Source organism: Heptranchias perlo, chromosome 23 (assembly GCF_035084215.1).
Source record: "Heptranchias perlo isolate sHepPer1 chromosome 23, sHepPer1.hap1, whole genome shotgun sequence".
Classification (NCBI taxonomy): domain Eukaryota; kingdom Metazoa; phylum Chordata; class Chondrichthyes; order Hexanchiformes; family Hexanchidae; genus Heptranchias; species Heptranchias perlo.
The window spans coordinates 47,699,720-47,717,752 of record NC_090347.1 but is presented as its reverse complement, the minus strand read 5'-3'; the positions used below and the strand labels follow the sequence as shown (position 1 = coordinate 47,717,752).

Here is an 18,033-nt window from a genome sequence, read left to right as displayed (position 1 = left end):
TGAGAGAGAGAGAGGGGACAGAGCGAGAGAGAGAGAGGGACAGAGCGAGAGAGAGAGAGAGAGGGACAGAGCGAGAGAGAGAGAGGGACAGAGCGAGAGAGAGAGAGGGACAGAGCGAGAGAGAGAGAGGGACAGAGCGAGAGAGAGAGAGGGGACAGAGCGAGAGAGAGAGAGGGACAGAGCGAGAGAGAGAGAGGGACAGAGCGAGAGAGAGAGAGGGACAGAGCGAGAGAGGAGAGAGGGACAGAGCGAGAGAGAGAGAGAGGGACAGAGCGAGAGAGAGAGAGGGACAGAGCGAGAGAGAGAGAGGGGACAGAGCGAGAGAGAGAGAGGGACAGAGCAGGAGAGAGAGAGGGGACAGGCAGGGAGAGAGAGGGGACAGGCAGGAGAGAGAGAGGGGACAGGCAGGGAGAGAGAGGGACAGGCAGGGAGAGAGAGGGGACAGGCAGGAGAGAGAGGGGACAGGCAGGGAGAGAGAGGGGACAGGCAGGGAGAGAGAGGGGACAGGCAGGGAGAGAGAGGGGACAGGCAGGGAGAGAGAGGGGACAGGCAGGGAGAGAGAGGGGACAGGCAGGGAGAGAGAGGGGACAGGCAGGGAGAGAGAGGGGACAGGCAGGGAGAGAGAGGGGACAGGCAGGGAGAGAGAGGGGACAGGCAGGGAGAGAGAGGGGACAGGCAGGGAGAGAGAGGGGACAGGCAGGGAGAGAGAGGGGACAGGCAGGGAGAGAGAGGGGACAGGCAGGGAGAGAGAGGGGACAGGCAGGGAGAGAGAGGGGACAGGCAGGGAGAGAGAGGGGACAGGCAGGGAGAGAGAGGGGACAGGCAGGGAGAGAGAGGGGACAGGCAGGGAGAGAGAGGGGACAGGCAGGGAGAGAGAGGGGACAGGCAGGGAGAGAGAGGGGACAGGCAGGGAGAGAGAGGGGACAGGCAGGGAGAGAGAGGGGACAGGCAGGGAGAGAGAGGGGGACAGGCAGGGAGAGAGAGGGGACAGGCAGGGAGAGAGAGGGGACAGGCAGGGAGAGAGAGGGGACAGGCAGGGAGAGAGAGGGGACAGGCAGGGAGAGAGAGGGGACAGGCAGGGAGAGAGAGGGGACAGGCAGGGAGAGAGAGGGGACAGGCAGGGAGAGAGAGGGGACAGGCAGGGAGAGAGAGGGGACAGGCAGGGAGAGAGAGGGGACAGGCAGGGAGAGAGAGGGGACAGGCAGGGAGAGAGAGGGGACAGGCAGGGAGAGAGAGGGGACAGGCAGGGAGAGAGAGGGGACAGGCAGGGAGAGAGAGGGGACAGGCAGGGAGAGAGAGGGGACAGGCAGGGAGAGAGAGGGGACAGGCAGGGAGAGAGAGGGGACAGGCAGGGAGAGAGAGGGGACAGGCAGGGAGAGAGAGGGGACAGGCAGGGAGAGAGAGGGGACAGGCAGGGAGAGAGAGGGGACAGGCAGGGAGAGAGAGGGGACAGGCAGGGAGAGAGAGGGGACAGGCAGGGAGAGAGAGGGGACAGGCAGGGAGAGAGAGGGGACAGGCAGGGAGAGAGAGGGGACAGGCAGGGAGAGAGAGGGGACAGGCAGGGAGAGAGAGGGGACAGGCAGGGAGAGAGAGGGGACAGGCAGGGAGAGAGAGGGGACAGGCAGGGAGAGAGAGGGGACAGGCAGGGAGAGAGAGGGGACAGGCAGGGAGAGAGAGGGGACAGGCAGGGAGAGAGAGGGGACAGGCAGGGAGAGAGAGGGGACAGGCAGGGAGAGAGAGGGGACAGGCAGGGAGAGAGAGGGGACAGGCAGGGAGAGAGAGGGGACAGGCAGGGAGAGAGAGGGGACAGGCAGGGAGAGAGAGGGGACAGGCAGGGAGAGAGAGGGGACAGGCAGGGAGAGAGAGGGGACAGGCAGGGAGAGAGAGGGGACAGGCAGGGAGAGAGAGGGGACAGGCAGGGAGAGAGAGGGGACAGGCAGGGAGAGAGAGGGGACAGGCAGGGAGAGAGAGGGGACAGGCAGGGAGAGAGAGGGGACAGGCAGGGAGAGAGAGGGGACAGGCAGGGAGAGAGAGGGGACAGGCAGGGAGAGAGAGGGGACAGGCAGGGAGAGAGAGGGGGACAGGCAGGGAGAGAGAGGGGACAGGCAGGGAGAGAGAGGGGACAGGCAGGGAGAGAGAGGGGACAGGCAGGGAGAGAGAGGGGACAGGCAGGGAGAGAGAGGGGACAGGCAGGGAGAGAGAGGGGACAGGCAGGGAGAGAGAGGGGACAGGCAGGGAGAGAGAGGGGACAGGCAGGGAGAGAGAGGGGACAGGCAGGGAGAGAGAGGGGACAGGCAGGGAGAGAGAGGGGACAGGCAGGGAGAGAGAGGGGACAGGCAGGGAGAGAGAGGGGACAGGCAGGGAGAGAGAGGGGACAGGCAGGGAGAGAGAGGGGACAGGCAGGGAGAGAGAGGGGACAGGCAGGGAGAGAGAGGGGACAGGCAGGGAGAGAGAGGGGACAGGCAGGGAGAGAGAGGGGGACAGGCAGGGAGAGAGAGGGGACAGGCAGGGAGAGAGAGGGGACAGGCAGGGAGAGAGAGGGGACAGGCAGGGAGAGAGAGGGGGACAGGCAGGGAGAGAGAGGGGACAGGCAGGGAGAGAGAGGGGACAGGCAGGGAGAGAGAGGGGACAGGCAGGGAGAGAGAGGGGACAGACAGGGAGAGAGAGGGGACAGACAGGGAGAGAGAGGGGACAGACAGGGAGAGAGAGGGGACAGACAGGGAGAGAGAGGGGACAGACAGGGAGAGAGAGGGGACAGACAGGGAGAGAGAGGGGACAGACAGGGAGAGAGAGGGGACAGACAGGGAGAGAGAGGGGACAGACAGGGAGAGAGAGGGGACAGACAGGGAGAGAGAGGGGACAGACAGGGAGAGAGAGGGGACAGACAGGGAGAGAGAGGGGACAGACAGGGAGAGAGAGGGGACAGACAGGGAGAGAGAGGGGACAGACAGGGAGAGAGAGGGGACAGACAGGGAGAGAGGGGAAAGGTCGGGCAACTAAAGCCAGAAGCTCCCTGATAGAGAGTAAGATGAAGCAGAAAAAGGGGCCGTATGACAGATGTCAGATTGATAACACAAGTGAGAACCAGGCTGAACATAGAAAGTTCAGAGGGGAAGTGAAAAAGGAAATAAGAGAGGCAAAGAAAGGGTATGAGAATAGACTGGCGGCCAACATAAAAGGGAATCCAAAAGTATTCCACAGGCATAAGACCATAAGAGCCATAAGAGATAGGAGCAGGAGGAGGCCATTCGGCCCCTCGAGCCTGCTCCGCCATTCAATGAGATCATGGCTGATCTGATTTTTACCTCAACTCCACGTTCCCGCCCTTTCCCCATATCCTTTGACTCCCGTGCTGATCAAAAATTTGTCTAACTCAACCTTGAATGTATTCAATGACTCAGCCTCCACAGCTTTTTGGGATAAAGAATTCCAAAGATTCACGACTCTCCGGGAGAAGAAATTCCTCCTCATTTCCGTCTTAAACTGGCGACCCCTTATTCTGAGACTATGCCCCCTAGTTTTAGATTCCCCCATGAGGGGTAACATCCTCTCAGCATCTACCCTATCGAGTCCCCTCACAATCTTGTATGTTTCAATAAGATCTCCTCTCATTCTTCTAAACTCCAATGAGTATAGACCCAACCTGTTCAATCTTTCCTCATAAGACAACCCTTCCACACCCGGAATCAACCTCATGAACCTTCTCTGAACTGCCTCCAATGCAAGTATGTCCTTCCTTAAATAAGGGCACCAGAACTGTACGCAGTACTCCAGGTGTGGTCTCACCAGCACCCTGTGCAGTTGGAGCATGACTTCCCTGCTTTTATACTCCATCCCCCTAGAAATAAAGGCCATTATTCCATTTGCCTTCCGGATTACCTGCTGCACCTGTATGTTGACTTTTTGTGTTTCATGTACGAGGACACCCAGATCCCTCTGTACCGCAGAATTTAGTAATATTTCGCTTTTTTATTTTTCCTCCCAAAGTGGATGACTTCACATTTTCCCACATTATATTCCATCTGCCAAATTTTTGCCCATTCGCTTAACCTGTCAATATCCCTTTGCAGACACTTTGTGTCCTCATCACAACCTGCTTTTCCACCTATCTTTGTATCATCAGCAAATTTGGCCACAAGACACTCTGTTCCTTCATCCAAATCATTGATATATATTGTAAATAGCTGAGGCCCCAGCACTGAGCCCTGCGGCACCCCACTAGTTACAGATTGCCATTTTGAAAATGACCCTCTTATCCCAACTCTTTTTTTGTTTTCTGTTAGTTAGCCAATCCTCTATCCATGCCAGTATATTACCCCCAACACCATGAGCTTTTATCTTGTGCAGTAATCTTTTATGTGGCACCTTATCGAATGCCTTTTGGAAATCCAAATATACTGCATCCATTGGTTCCCCTTTATCCACCCTGCCCATTACTTCCTCAAAGAACTCTAATAAATTTGTCAGACATGATTTCCCCTTCATAAAACCATATTGACTCTCCTTGATTGTATTATGAGTCTCCAAATGTCCTGGTAGCATAGTGGTTATGTTACTGGGCCAGTCATGAGTTCAAATCCCGCCACGGCAGCTGGCGAATTTAAATTCAATTAATTAATTTTTAAAAAATTCAATTAATTAAATAAAAAATCTGGAATTAAAATACTAGTATCAGTAATGATGGCCATGAAACTACCGGATTGTCGTAAAAACCCATCTGGTTCACTAATGTCCTTTAGGGAAGGAAGCCTGCCGCCCTTACCCGGTCTGGCCTATATGTGACTCCAGACCCACAGCAATGTGGTTGATTCTTAATTGCCCTCTGAAATGGCCTAGCAAGCCACTCAGTTGTAAAATCTCGCTACGAAAAGTCATAATAAGAATAAAACCGGACGGACCACCCGGCATCGGACCACTAGGCACCGGACGCGACAACGGCAAAACACCAAGCCCAGTCGACCCTGCAAGGTCCTCCTTACTAACATGTGGGGACTTGTGCCAAAATTGGGAGAGCTGTCCCACAGACTAGTCAAGCAACAGCCTGACATAGCCATACTCACAGAATCATATCTTTCAGCCAACGTCCCAGATTCTTCCATCACCATCCCTGGGTATGTCCTGTCCCACCGGCAGGACAGACCCACCAGAGGTGGCGGTACAGTGATATACAGTCAGGAGGGAGTGGCCCTGGGAGTCCTCAACATTGACTCTGGACCCCATGAAATCTCATGGCATCAGGTCAAACATGGGCAAGGAAACCTCCTGCTGATTACCACCTACTATCCTCCCTCAGCTGATGAATCAGTCCTCCTCCATGTTGAACACCACTTGGAGGAAGCACTGAGAGTAGCAAGGGCACAAAATGTACTCTGGGTGGGGGACTTCAATGTCCATCACCAAGAGTGGCTCGGTAGCACCACTACTGACCGAGCTGGCCGAGTCCTGAAGGACATAGCTGCCAGACTGGGCCTGCGGCAGGTGGTGAGCGAACCAACACGAGGGAAAAACTTACTTGACCTTGTCCTCACCAATCCACCTGTCGCAAATGCATGTGTCCATGACAGTATTGGTAGGAGTGACCACCGCACAGTCCTCGTGGAGATGAAATCCCGTCTTCGCACTGAGGACACCATCCAACGTGTTGTGTGGCACTACCACCGTGCTAAATGGGATAGATTCAGAACAGATCGAGCAGCTCAAAACTGGGCATCCATGAGGCGCTGTGGGCCATCAGCAGCAGCAGAATTGTATTCCAGCACAATCTGTAACCTCATGGCCCGGCATATTCCTCACTCTACCATTACCAACAAGCCAGGGGATCAACCCTGGTTCAATGAGGAGTGTAGAAGAGCATGCCAGGAGCAGCACCAGGCGTACCTAAAAATGAGGTGCCAACCTGGTGAAGCTACAACTCAGGACGACATGCATGCTAAACAGCGGAAGCAACATGCTATAGACAGAGCTAAGCGATTCCACAACCAACGGATCAGATCAAAGCTCTGCAGTCCTGCCACATCCAGTCGTGAATGGTGGTGGACAATTAAACAACTAACGGGAGGAGGAGGCTCTGCAAACATCCCCATTCTCGATGATGGCGGAGTCCAGCACGTGAGTGCAAAAGACAAGGTTGAAGCGTTTGCAACCATCTTCAGCCAGAAGTGCCGAGTGGATAATCCATCTCAGCCTCCTCCCGATATCCCCACCATCACGGAAGCCAGTCTTCGGCCAATTCGATTCACTCCACGTGATATCAAGAAACGGCTGAGTGCACTGGATACAGCAAAGGCTATGGGCCCCGACAACATCCCAGCTGTAGTGCTGAAGACTTGTGCTCCAGAACTCGCTGCGCCTCTAGCCAAGCTGTTCCAGTACAGCTACAACACTGGCATCCACCCGACAATGTGGAAAATTGCCCAGGTATGTCCTGTCCACAAAAAGCAGGACAAATCCAATCCGGCCAATTACCGCCCTATCAGTCTACTCTCAATCATCAGCAAAGTGATGGAAGGTGTCGTCGACAGTGCTATCAAGCGGCACTTACTCACCAATAACCTGCTCACCGATGCTCAGTTTGGGTTCCGCCAGGACCACTCGGCTCCAGACCTCATTACAGCCTTGGTCCAAACATGGACAAAAGAGCTGAATTCCAGAGGTGAGGAGAGAGTGACTGCCCTTGACATCAAGGCAGCATTTGACCGAGTGTGGCACCAAGGAGCCCTAGTAAAATTGAAGTCAATGGGAATCAGGGGGAAAACTCTCCAGTGGCTGGAGTCATACCTGGCACAAAGGAAGATGGTAGTGGTTGTTGGAGGCCAAGCATCTCAGCCCCAGGGCATTGCTGCAGGAGTTCCTCAGGGCAGTGTCCTAGGCCCAACCATCTTCAGCTGCTTCATCAATGACCTTCCCTCCATCATAAGGTCAGAAATGGGGATGTTCGCTGATGACTGCACAGTGTTCAGTTCCATTCGCAACCCCTCAGATAATGAAACAGTCCGAGCCCGCATGCAGCAAGACCTGGACAACATCCAGGCTTGGGCTGATAAGTGGCAAGTAACATTCGCGCCAGATAAGTGCCAGGCAATGACCATCTCCAACAAGAGAGAGTCTAACCACCTCCCCTTGACATTCAACGGCATTACCATCGCCGAATCCCCCACCATCAACATCCTGGGGGTCACCATTGACCAGAAACTTAACTGGACCAGCCATATAAATACTGTGGCTACGAGAGCAGGTCAGAGGCTGGGTATTCTGCGGCGAGTGACTCACCTCCTGACTCCCCAAAGCCTTTTCACTATCTACAAGGCACAAGTCAGGAGTGTGATGGAATACTCTCCACTTGCCTGGATGAGTGCAGCTCCAACAACACTCAAGAAGCTCGACACCATCCAAGATAAAGCAGCCCGCTTGATTGGCACCCCATCCACCACCCTAAACATTCACTCCCTTCACCACCGGCGCACTGTGGCTGCAGTGTGCACCATCCACAGGATGCACTGCAGCAACTCGCCAAGGCTTCTTCGACAGCACCTCCCAAACCCGCGACCTCTACCACCTAGAAGGACAAGGGCAGCAGGCGCATTGGAACAACACCACCTGCACGTTCCCCTCCAAGTCACACACCATCCCGACTTGGAAATATATCGCCGTTCCTTCATTGTCGCTGGGTCAAAATCCTGGAACTCCCTTCCTAACAGCACTGTGGGAGAGCCTTCACCACATGGACTGCAGCGGTTCAAGAAGGTGGCTCACCACCACCTTCTCAAGGGCAATTAGGGATGGGCAATAAATGCCGGCCTTGCCAGCGACGCCCACATCCCGTGAACGAATAAAAAAATTTTTTAAAAAAATAAGGGATTCTGGCATTTTCCCAATGACAGATGTTAGGCTAATTGGTCTATAGTTTCCTGCTTTCTGTCTCACTCCCTTCTTGAACAGGGGTGTTACGTTTGCGGCTTTCCAATCCGCTGGGACCTTTCCAGAATCTAGTGAATTCTGGAAGATTACAACCAATGCATCCACTATCTCTGTAGCCACTTCCTTTAAGACCCTCGGATGCAAGCCATCAGGTCCAAGGGACTTGTCAGCCTTTAGACCCATTAGTTTACCCAGTACTTTTTCTCTAGTGATGGTGATTGTTTTTAGTTCCTCCCTCCCCTTTGCCCCTTGATTTTCTACTATTATTGGTATGTTATTAGTGTCTTCTACTGTGAAGACAGATACAAAATATCTGTTCAATTCCTCTGCCATTTCCTTGTTTTCCATTATTATTTCCCCAGTCTCATCCTCTAAGGGACCAATGTTTACTTTAGCTACCCTCTTCCTTTTTATATACTTGTAGAAGGTTTTACTATCAGTTTTTATATTTCTTGATAGTTTACTCACATAATTTATTTTCTCCCTCTTTATTATTCTTTTAGTCCTCCTTGGCTGGTTTTTAAAGTTTTCCCAATCTTCGGGCTTACCAGTAATCTTTGCCATGTTGTATGCTTTTTCTTTTAACCTGATACCATCCTTAACTTCCTTAGTTAGCCATGGTTGGTTCACCCTTTTTGTGGAGTCTTTCCTCCTCACAGGGATATATTTTTGTTGTGAGTCATGAAATATCTTTTTAAATGTTTGCCACTGCTTATCCACCATCATTCCATCTGATCTGTTTACCCAGTCCACTTTAGCCAATTCCGCCCTCATTCCTTTGTAATTGCCCTTATTTAAGTTTAATACAGTAGTTTCAGACCCAAGATCCTCGCTCTCAAACTGGATGTGAAATTCCATCATGTTATGATCACTGCTTCCCAAGGGATCCTTTACTTTGAGATCATTAATTAATCCTGTTTCATTGCCCATTACCAGATCCAAAATGGCCTGTTCCCTGGTTGGTTCCCCGTGTATTGGTCTGAGAAACAGTCCATAATACACTCTATGAACTCCTCCTCAGGGCTATTTTTGCCAATTTGATTTGTCCAATCTATGTGAAATTTAAAATCGCCCATGATTATTGCATTACCTTTTTTATAAGCCCCCTTATTTCCTGATTTATATTTTGCCCTGCAGTGTCGCTTCTGTTAGGGGGCCTATATACTACTCCCACCAGTGATTTCTTTCCCTTGCTATTTCTTACCTCCACCCAAATTGATTTGACACCTTGATCTTCTGGGCCAAGATCATTTCTCACCATTATACCAATTTCATCCTTTATTAACAGAGCTACCCCACCACCTTTACCTTTTTTCCTATCCTTCTGAAATATAAAATAACTCTGGATATTTAGCTCCCAACCTTGGTCACCTTGCAACCACGTCCCTGTAATGGCCACGAGATCATACCCATTTGTTTCTATTTGTGCTGTCAATTTATCTATCTTATTATGAATGCTGCATGCATGCATTCAGATAAAGAACCTTTAATTTTGTCTTTTTACCATTCTTTCCTATCCCGGCCCCGTTTGCTTGTGCACTCTTATGTTTGTACACTCTGTCCCTTCCTGACACACTGTTTATCATTACCCCCATCACTTTCCTGTACTACTTCCTTGTCTTTTCGCTATCAATCTAAACTTCGCCCCACCTGAACCCTCCCTCCTCTATTTAGTTTAAAGCCTTCTCTGCCGCCCTAGTTATTTGGTTTGCCAGAACACTGGTCGCAGCATGGTTCAACTATAAACGGGCAGTAAGAGGAGGGGTGGGGCCAATTAGGGACCTAAAAGGAGATCTACTCATGGAGGCAGAGGGCATGGCTGAGGTACTAAAAGAGTACTTTGCCTCTGTCTTTACCAAAGAAGAAGATGCTGCCAAAGTCACAGTAAAAGAGGAGGCAGTTGAGGTACTAGATGGGCTAAAAATTGATAAAGAAAAGGTGCTAGAAAGGCTGGCTGTACTTAAAGTAGATCAGTCACCCGGTCCGGATGGGATGCATCCTGGGTTGCTGAGGGAAGTAAAGGTGGAAATTGTGGAGGTGCTGGACATAAATTTGCAGGGAAATTACAGAGAGGTGCAAGAACCATAGAGTCGTGATAATGGGGGACTTCAACTATCCTAATATAGACTGGGATAGTAATAGTGTAAAGGGCAGAGAGGGGGAGAAATTTTTGAAGTGTGTTCAGGAGAACTTTCTTGATCAGAATGTTTCCGGCCCAACGAGGAATGAGGCATTGCTGGACTTGGTTCTGGAGAATGAGGTGGGTCAAGTGGAGCAAGTATCAGTGGGGGAACATTTAGGGAACAGCGATCATAATATCATAAGATTTAGATTAGCTATGGAAAAGGACAAGGAGCAATCTAGAGTAAAAATACTTAATTGGAGGAGGGCCAGTTTCAGTGGGTTGAGGACAGATCTGGCCCGGGTAAATTGGAATCAAAGATTGGCAGGCAAAACTGTAATTGAACAGTGGGCGGCCTTTAAAGAGGAAATGGTTCGGGTGCAGACTACGTACATTCCCAAGAGGGGGAAAGGTAGGGCAACTAAAGACAGAGCTCCCTGGATGACGAAAGAGATAGAGAGTAAGATAAAATGGAAAAAAGGGGCCGTATGACAGATGTCAAGTTGATAACACAAGTGAGAACCAGGCAGAATATAGAAAGTTCAGAGGGGAAGTGAAAAAGGAAATAAGAGGGGCAAAGAGAGAGTATGAGAATAGACTGGCGTCCAACATAAAGGGAATCCAAAAGTTTTCTATAGGCATATAAATAGTAAACGGGTAGTAAGAGGAGGGGTGGGGCCGATTAGGGACCATAAAGGAGATCTACTCATGGAGGCAGAGGGCATGGCTGAGGTACTAAACGAGTACTTTGCCTCTGTCTTTACCAAAGATGATGCTGTCAAAGTCACAGTAAAAGATGTCGTTGAGATACTGGATGGGCTAAAAATTGATAAAGAGGAGGTACTAGAAAGGCTGGCTGTACTTAAAGTAGATAAGTCACCTGGTCCGGATGGGATGCATCCGAGGTTGCTGAGGGAAGTAAGGGTGGAAATTGCGGAGGTACTGGCCATAATCTTCCAAACATCCGTAGATACTGGGGTGGTGCCAGAGGACTGGAGAATTGCAAATGTTACACCCTTGTTCAAAAAAGGGTGTAAGGATAAACCCAGCAACTACAGGCCAGTCAGTTTAACCTCAGTGGTGGGAGAAACTTTTAGAAACGATAATCCTGGACAAAATTAATAGTCACTTCGACAAGTGCGGATTAATAAAGGAAAGCCAGCACGGATTTGTTAAAGGCAAATCGTGTTTAACTAACTTGATTGAATATTTTGATGAGGTAACAGAGATGGTTGATGGGGCAATGCAGTTTTTTAGACTTCCAGAAGGCGTTTGATAAAGTGCCACATAATAGGCTTCTCATCAAGGTTGAAGCCCATGCAATAAAAGGGGCAGTGGCAGCATGGATACAAAATTGGCTAATTGACAGGAAACAGAGAGTAGTGGTGAACGGTTGTTTCTCGGACTGGAGGGAGGTGTTCAGTGGTGTTCCCCAAGGGTCAGTGATGGGACCACTGCTTCTTTTGATAGGTATTAATGACTTGGACTCGGGTGTACGTAGCACAATTTCAAAATTTGCAGATGACACAATACTTGGAAGTGTAGTAAACAGTGAGGAGGATAGTGATAGACTTCAAGAGGATATAGACAGGCTGGTGGAATGGGCGAATATGTGGCAAATTTAATGCAGAGAAGTGGGAAGTGATACATTTTGGTAGGAAGAATGACGAGAGGCGATATAAACTAAATGGTACAATTTTTAAGTGGACGCAGGAACAGAGAGATCTGGGGGTATGTGTGCACAAATCGTTGAAGGTGGCAGGACAGGTTGAGGAAGCGGTTAAAAAAAAATCATAGTGAGGACAGAGAGCGCAAAAGGGGAGATCAGACTGGGTGGGGTGGCAAACGCAGGCAGAGGGGGGAGGGGATGCAAGGGTCATGGGGAGAGGGGGTGGGAGGGGGGAGTCGGCACGAGGAGAGGGCGGCGAGGGAGACATTGAGAGAGAGAGAGAAAGGACAACACCATAAAAAGGGTCATTTATCAACCTTGCTACTGTGGGTGATACTGCCATTAGTTATGGTGTCTGGGTCGAGCTAGGTTACCTTGCTTGCCACATCTCTTCATTCGCTACAGCTTCCCACGAAATTTGATCAAATCTGAAAGAGAGATTAACATCCATCACACTCCAGCAACTCGCCCCGCCGCCCCTCGCCCCTCGCCCCCGCCGCCCCTCGCCCCCGCCGCCCCCACCGCCCGCCGCCCCCACCGCCCCTCGCCCCCGCCGCCCCTCGCCCCCGCCGCCCCTCGCCCCCGCCGCCCCTCGCCCCCGCCGCCCCTCGCCGCCCCCCACCGCCCCCGCCGCCCCCCACCGCCCCCGCCCCCCGCCGCCCCTCGCCCCCCGCCGCCCCTCGCCATCTGGCCCCTTGAGCCTGCTCTGCCATTCAACAAGATCATGGCTGATCTTCTACCTCAGTACCATTTTCCTGCACCATCCCCATATCCCTTGATGTCTTTAATATCTAGAAATCTATCGATCTCTGTTTTGAACGTACTCAATGACACAGCCTCCACAGCCCTCTGGGGTAGAGAATTCCGAAGATTTACCACCCTCTGAGTGAAGAAATTCCTCCTCATCTCAGTCTGAAATGATCTACCCCCTATTCCGAGACTCTGACCCCTGGTTCTAGATTCCCCAGTCAGGGGAAATATCCTCCCTGCATCTACCCTGTCGAGCCCTGTAAGAATTTTGTATATTTCAATGAGATCACCTCTCATTCTTCTAAACTCTAGACAATACAGGCCTAGTCTACTCAATCTCTCCTCATACGACAGTCCTGCCATCCCAGGAATCAGTCTGGTGAACCTTCGTTGCACTCCCTCTATGGCAAGTATATCCTTTCTTAGGTATTGTACACAATACTCCAGGTGCGGTCTCACCAAGGCCCTATATAATTGCAGTAAGACATCTTTACTCTTGTACTCAAATCCTTCTGTAATAAAGGCCAAAATACCATTTGCCTTCCTAACAGCTTGCTGCACCTGCATGTTAGCTTTCAGTGACTCATGTACAAGGACACCCAGGTCCCTTTGAACATCAACATTTCCCAATCTCTCACCATTTAAAAAATACTCTGCATTTCTGTTTTTCCTACCAAAGTGGATAACTTCACATTATTCCACATTATATTCCATCTGTCATGTTCTTGCCCACTCACTTAGCCTGTCTATATCCCCTTGAAGCCTCTTTGCATCCTCCTCACAACTCACATTCCCACCTAATTTTGTGTCATCAGCAAACTTGGAAATATTACATTTGGTCCCCTCATCCAAATCATTGATATATATTGTGAATAGCTGGGGCCCAAGCACCGATTCCTGCGCTACCCCACTAGTCACGGTCTGTCAACCTGAAAAAGACCCGTTTATTCCTACTCTCTGTTTTCTGTCTGTTAACCAATTCTCAATCCATGCCAGTATATTACCCCCAATTCCATGTGCTCTAATTTTGTTGACCAACCTCCTGTGCAGGACCTTATCAAAAGCCTTGTGACAGAAGCAGCTCGAAGACACGTTGCTGATCATGGAAGACTTGAATGTGAAAGTGGGATGTAACTGTAACATGTGGGATGGAGCTATTGGAAAGATTGGATTCAGTAAGGAGAACGGTTACTTTCCTTCTGCCTAAGTAACAATCTGATGGTGTTGGAACACACTTTTCTATCTAAGAAAGCCACAAAAAGTGGACTTGTTGTTACCTGATGAACAGACAAGAAACAGGATCGATTTTGTTCACTATATATAGATGGAAATCCAGTGTCGTGGCTAATGTCAACTCTGACCATAAGCTAGTTTTGACATCGGCAAGGCTGAGGATGGGAGTTGCTGGAAAAGCATTTCAAACAAAAATCTGGGCTCTGGACAAATTGAAATAAATCTCACATCAGAAACATTGGAAACAAGTAAAAAGATGTTCCCAATGGGTCAAGAACCAGAGGACATAGGTTTAAGGTGATTGGCAAAAGAACCAAAGGTGACATGAGGAAAAACTTTTTTACACAGCGAGTGGTTAGGATCTGGAATGCACTGCCCGAGGGGGTGGTGGAGACAGATTCAATCATGGCCTTCAAAAGGGAACTGGATAAGTACTTGAAAGGAAAATATTTGCAGGGCTATGGGGAATGGGACTAGCTGGATTGCTCTTGCATAGAGCTGGCGCGGACTCGATGGGCCGAATGGCCTCCTTCCGTGCTGCAACCATTCTATGCTTCTGTGTTGCAGAGAGAATCATCGTACCTGCATTAACCAAAGAAATGCATGGAAAAAGACATGGAACATTACCAAAAACTGAATATTATGATCCGCAGAATAACGATTGAGACTCAAAAACAACATTAAGAAACAAATGAAGTCCTGGATTTGAGTGAAAAACAAAGAAAGCTTCAGGCAATCCCAATATAAAGGACCAAATACAACAAGTTAACCAGAGAAATAAAGTTAAAAACCAAGAGAGACAACAACAACTGGATAAACAAGCAGTGCAATGAAGCAGAAGATTACTCTAAAAGAAACAAAACACGGGCTTATCAGAAGATAAGAGAAGTCGGTGAATCTTACAAACTTAAAATGTCTACAGTGAAAGGCCAAAACAGTCAGATAATTGAGGACCAACAGGCGAGGAGCAAGTAGTGCAAAGAATACTCTGAAGATCGATACAATGCTCAGAACATGGTGGGTGAATCAGTTCTAGAGAAACCGCCCTGGACAAGTGGAGGGAAGTTGATGGTGGATTTCTTGGAAGACAAAGTAAAGATTTCTATTGATAGTTTGAAAAAGAACAAGGCTCCTGGTAGCGATAATATAACTGCCGAATGTTGCAGGCGAGTGAGGAACATACTGTGAAAGTGATGCAACGACCGTTTCACAAAATTTGTGAAGAAGAGTAAGTACCTGAAGACTGGGGAAAGGTGATAATGATACCAATCTTCAAAACAGGAGAGAAGAGCTTACTGAGTATACCCAGAAAAGTATTTACTGAAACACTGCAGAGCAGTATGAAAAGATCCATAGAGGTGGCACTGCATGAAGAACCCGCTGGTTTTAGACCAGGGCCAAGTGCGATCGATCAACTGTTTGTGATAAGACAGAAATTTATAGAACACAACATCCGTTGTTTCAACAACTTCACCGATTTTAATCAGGACGTTGACAGTGTGTGACGAGAAGGGATATGGCATATTTTGAGGATATATGGGGGATTGCTGAGATACTTGTCAGACTGATAGAAAATATCTACAAGTCCCTGAGCTGTTAGAGTGGACTGAGAACTAATGGACTGGTTTAGGTGGGGTGAGATAAGGATGCACACGGTCACCTGATTTATTTAATCTAGTAATGGTAACAGTAATGAAATTGCTGATGACACTGACCTCATAACAATCATCTGAAACAGATTTGCAGAGACTAACTGATGAGGTGTACGTGGAGAGTAGAAAATTTGGATTACAGATTAACACAAGGAAGACAAAGGTCATGTCATTTGGGAAGCATCAGGAAGATATAAATATTACAGTTGGAGTTGACACTGTGTACCATGACACCAACTGTCCCTCTCTCCCAGCACTGTGTACCACGACACCAACTGTCCCTCTCTCCCAACACTGTGTACCATGACACCAACTGTCCCTCTCTCCCAACACTGTGTACATGACACCAACTGTCCCTCTCTCCCAGCACTGTGTACCACGACACCAACTGTCCCTCTCTCCCAACACTGTGTACCACGACACCAACTGTCCCTCTCTCCCAGCACTGTGTACCACGACACCAACTGTCCCTCTCTCCCAGCACTGTGTACCATGACACCTCCCGTCCCTCTCTCCCAGCACTGTGCACCATGACACCAACTGTCCCTCTCTCCCAGCACTGTGCACCATGACACCTACCGTCCCTCTCTCCCAGCACTGTGTACCATGACACCTACCGTCCCTCTCTCCCAGCACTGTGCACCATGACACCTACCGTCCCTCTCTCCCAGCACTGTGTACCATGACACCTCCCGTCCCTCTCTCCCAGCACTGTGCACCATGACACCTACTGTCCCTCTCTCCCAGCACTGTGTACCATGACACCTCCCGTCCCTCTCTCCCAGCACTGTGCACCATGACACCTCCCGTCCCTCTCTCCCAGCACTGTGTACCATGACACCTCCCGTCCCTCTCTCCCAGCACTGTGCACCATGACACCTCCCGTCCCTCTCTCCCAGCACTGTGCACCATGACACCTACCGTCCCTCTCTCCCAGCACTGTGCACCATGACACCTCCCGTCCCTCTCTCCCAGCACTGTGTACCATGACACCTCCCGTCCCTCTCTCCCAGCACTGTGTACCATGACACCTACTGTCCCTCTCTCCCAGCACTGTGTACCACGACACCAACTGTCCCTCTCTCCCAACACTGTGTACCATGACACCTACTGTCCCTCTCTCCCAGCACTGTGTACCACGACACCAACTGTCCCTCTCTCCCAACACTGTGTACCACGACACCTCCCGTCCCTCTCTCCCAGCACTGTGTACCACGACACCAACTGTCCCTCTCTCCCAACACTGTGTACCATGACACTGTTGGCCAGAGGCTGCAGAAACCTATTGAGGTTAAATTCGAATTGCTAACAAAGACACTGACCTTTTGAACTGAGGTGACCTGGAGTTCAGTCACTGGTCTGAACTGGCCAGAACCGGTTTGAATTCGTTCCGCTTCTTACAGGGACAAAGGAACTGTGATGAGACACCAGGCCTTATTTAGAAAAGGGGTCTGAGGTGATGCTACCTAGGCCCTTGGAACAGAGCCAATCAGGGGATGACATCGATCACTCCAGCAACTTTGAGCCAACCGGAGAAGACAGCATCATTCGAAAAGACAGGCTTGGAGTTAAAACTGAAGCATTGCAGGCTTGGTGCCGGAGTGTGTTTGTTTGTGAGGGAGACTCCGGAGACTAACCCTCGTGGAAGTGGGAACCCTACGTCAGGGACGTAGAGACTACGTCGGGAGTGAGAAAGAGAATTGCCTGGCCAGCAGTATCTCTCCTTTCCGGGGAATATAATATCCTTTCTATTCTGTGACCACTCGGGGGGGTGTTCGTCAGAAAAACCGAGTGGGTGTGAATTTAAATCCTAATACTCAGGGAGTGTTAGTCAGCTAGTGGGTGTGCGTTTAAATCCTATTACTCAGGGAGTGTTAGTTAGCTAGTGGGTGTGCGTTTAAATCCTATTACTCAGGGAGTGTTAGTCAGCTAGTGGGTGTGCGTTTAAATCCTATTACTCAGGGAGTGTTCGTCAGCTAGTGGGTGTGCGTTTAAATCCTATTACTCAGGGAGTGTTAGTTAGCTCGTGGGTGTGCGTTTAAATCCTAGTTTGAGTATAAAGCTGTATAACCTGCTGTAAACTGCATGCCTATATCTAACTAGACGTATAAGCGGTATGTACATGATTTAATAACGTTAATAAAGCAAATTGAGAATTGAGAGAGAATTGATTCTTCCTCTGTGTACTAAGCCAAAACCGTTAATCGGTGACTTCCGGTCAACATCTTTGGCGTCCCTGGGTGGGCTCGAGGATAAATCTCTCCGTTGCGTCAGTGGGAGCCTCGAGGCGAACCGAATTTGGCAAAGTATACAGAGAACAGGAGTTTACGTTAATTCATAGTTAATAACGTAAGATGACGAATAAAGGGAAATCACCAAGCCCTGGGGACTTGGACTGTTTTGATTGGAAGGGACTCCTTCAAAAATACGTAATAGGGAAGTGGCCGCAATACGGAGAGTATGCGGGTCACATTGGAGATGAGGGAACGCCCGCTGGGGAGGTCCTTTGGAGAATTGCGCAAACAAAGATGTCAGATAGGAAATTTAAAAAGATACAAAAGTCCGTAGTGATCGGATGTTTACTTGAGGAATGGATAGAATGCTGACAGCAGGCTAGGAGAGAGAAAGAAAAGACTCAGAAAATCCAAGACGAATTAGGGGAAGAGAATAAAAAACTCCGTGAGGAGATC

General features: G+C 49.8%; 1 protein-coding gene across 1 annotated transcript in view; it reads right to left on the bottom strand.

Annotated features, from left to right (window-relative positions):
* The window catches only part of tmem260 (transmembrane protein 260), a 75,695-nt gene that overhangs the window by 4,774 nt on the left and 52,888 nt on the right, over positions 1-18,033 (bottom strand). The window contains exon 10 of the mRNA XM_068004441.1: positions 12,083-12,136. Coding sequence (XP_067860542.1) covers positions 12,083-12,136 — 54 coding nt within the window. The remainder of the gene's footprint in view (positions 1-12,082; positions 12,137-18,033) is intronic.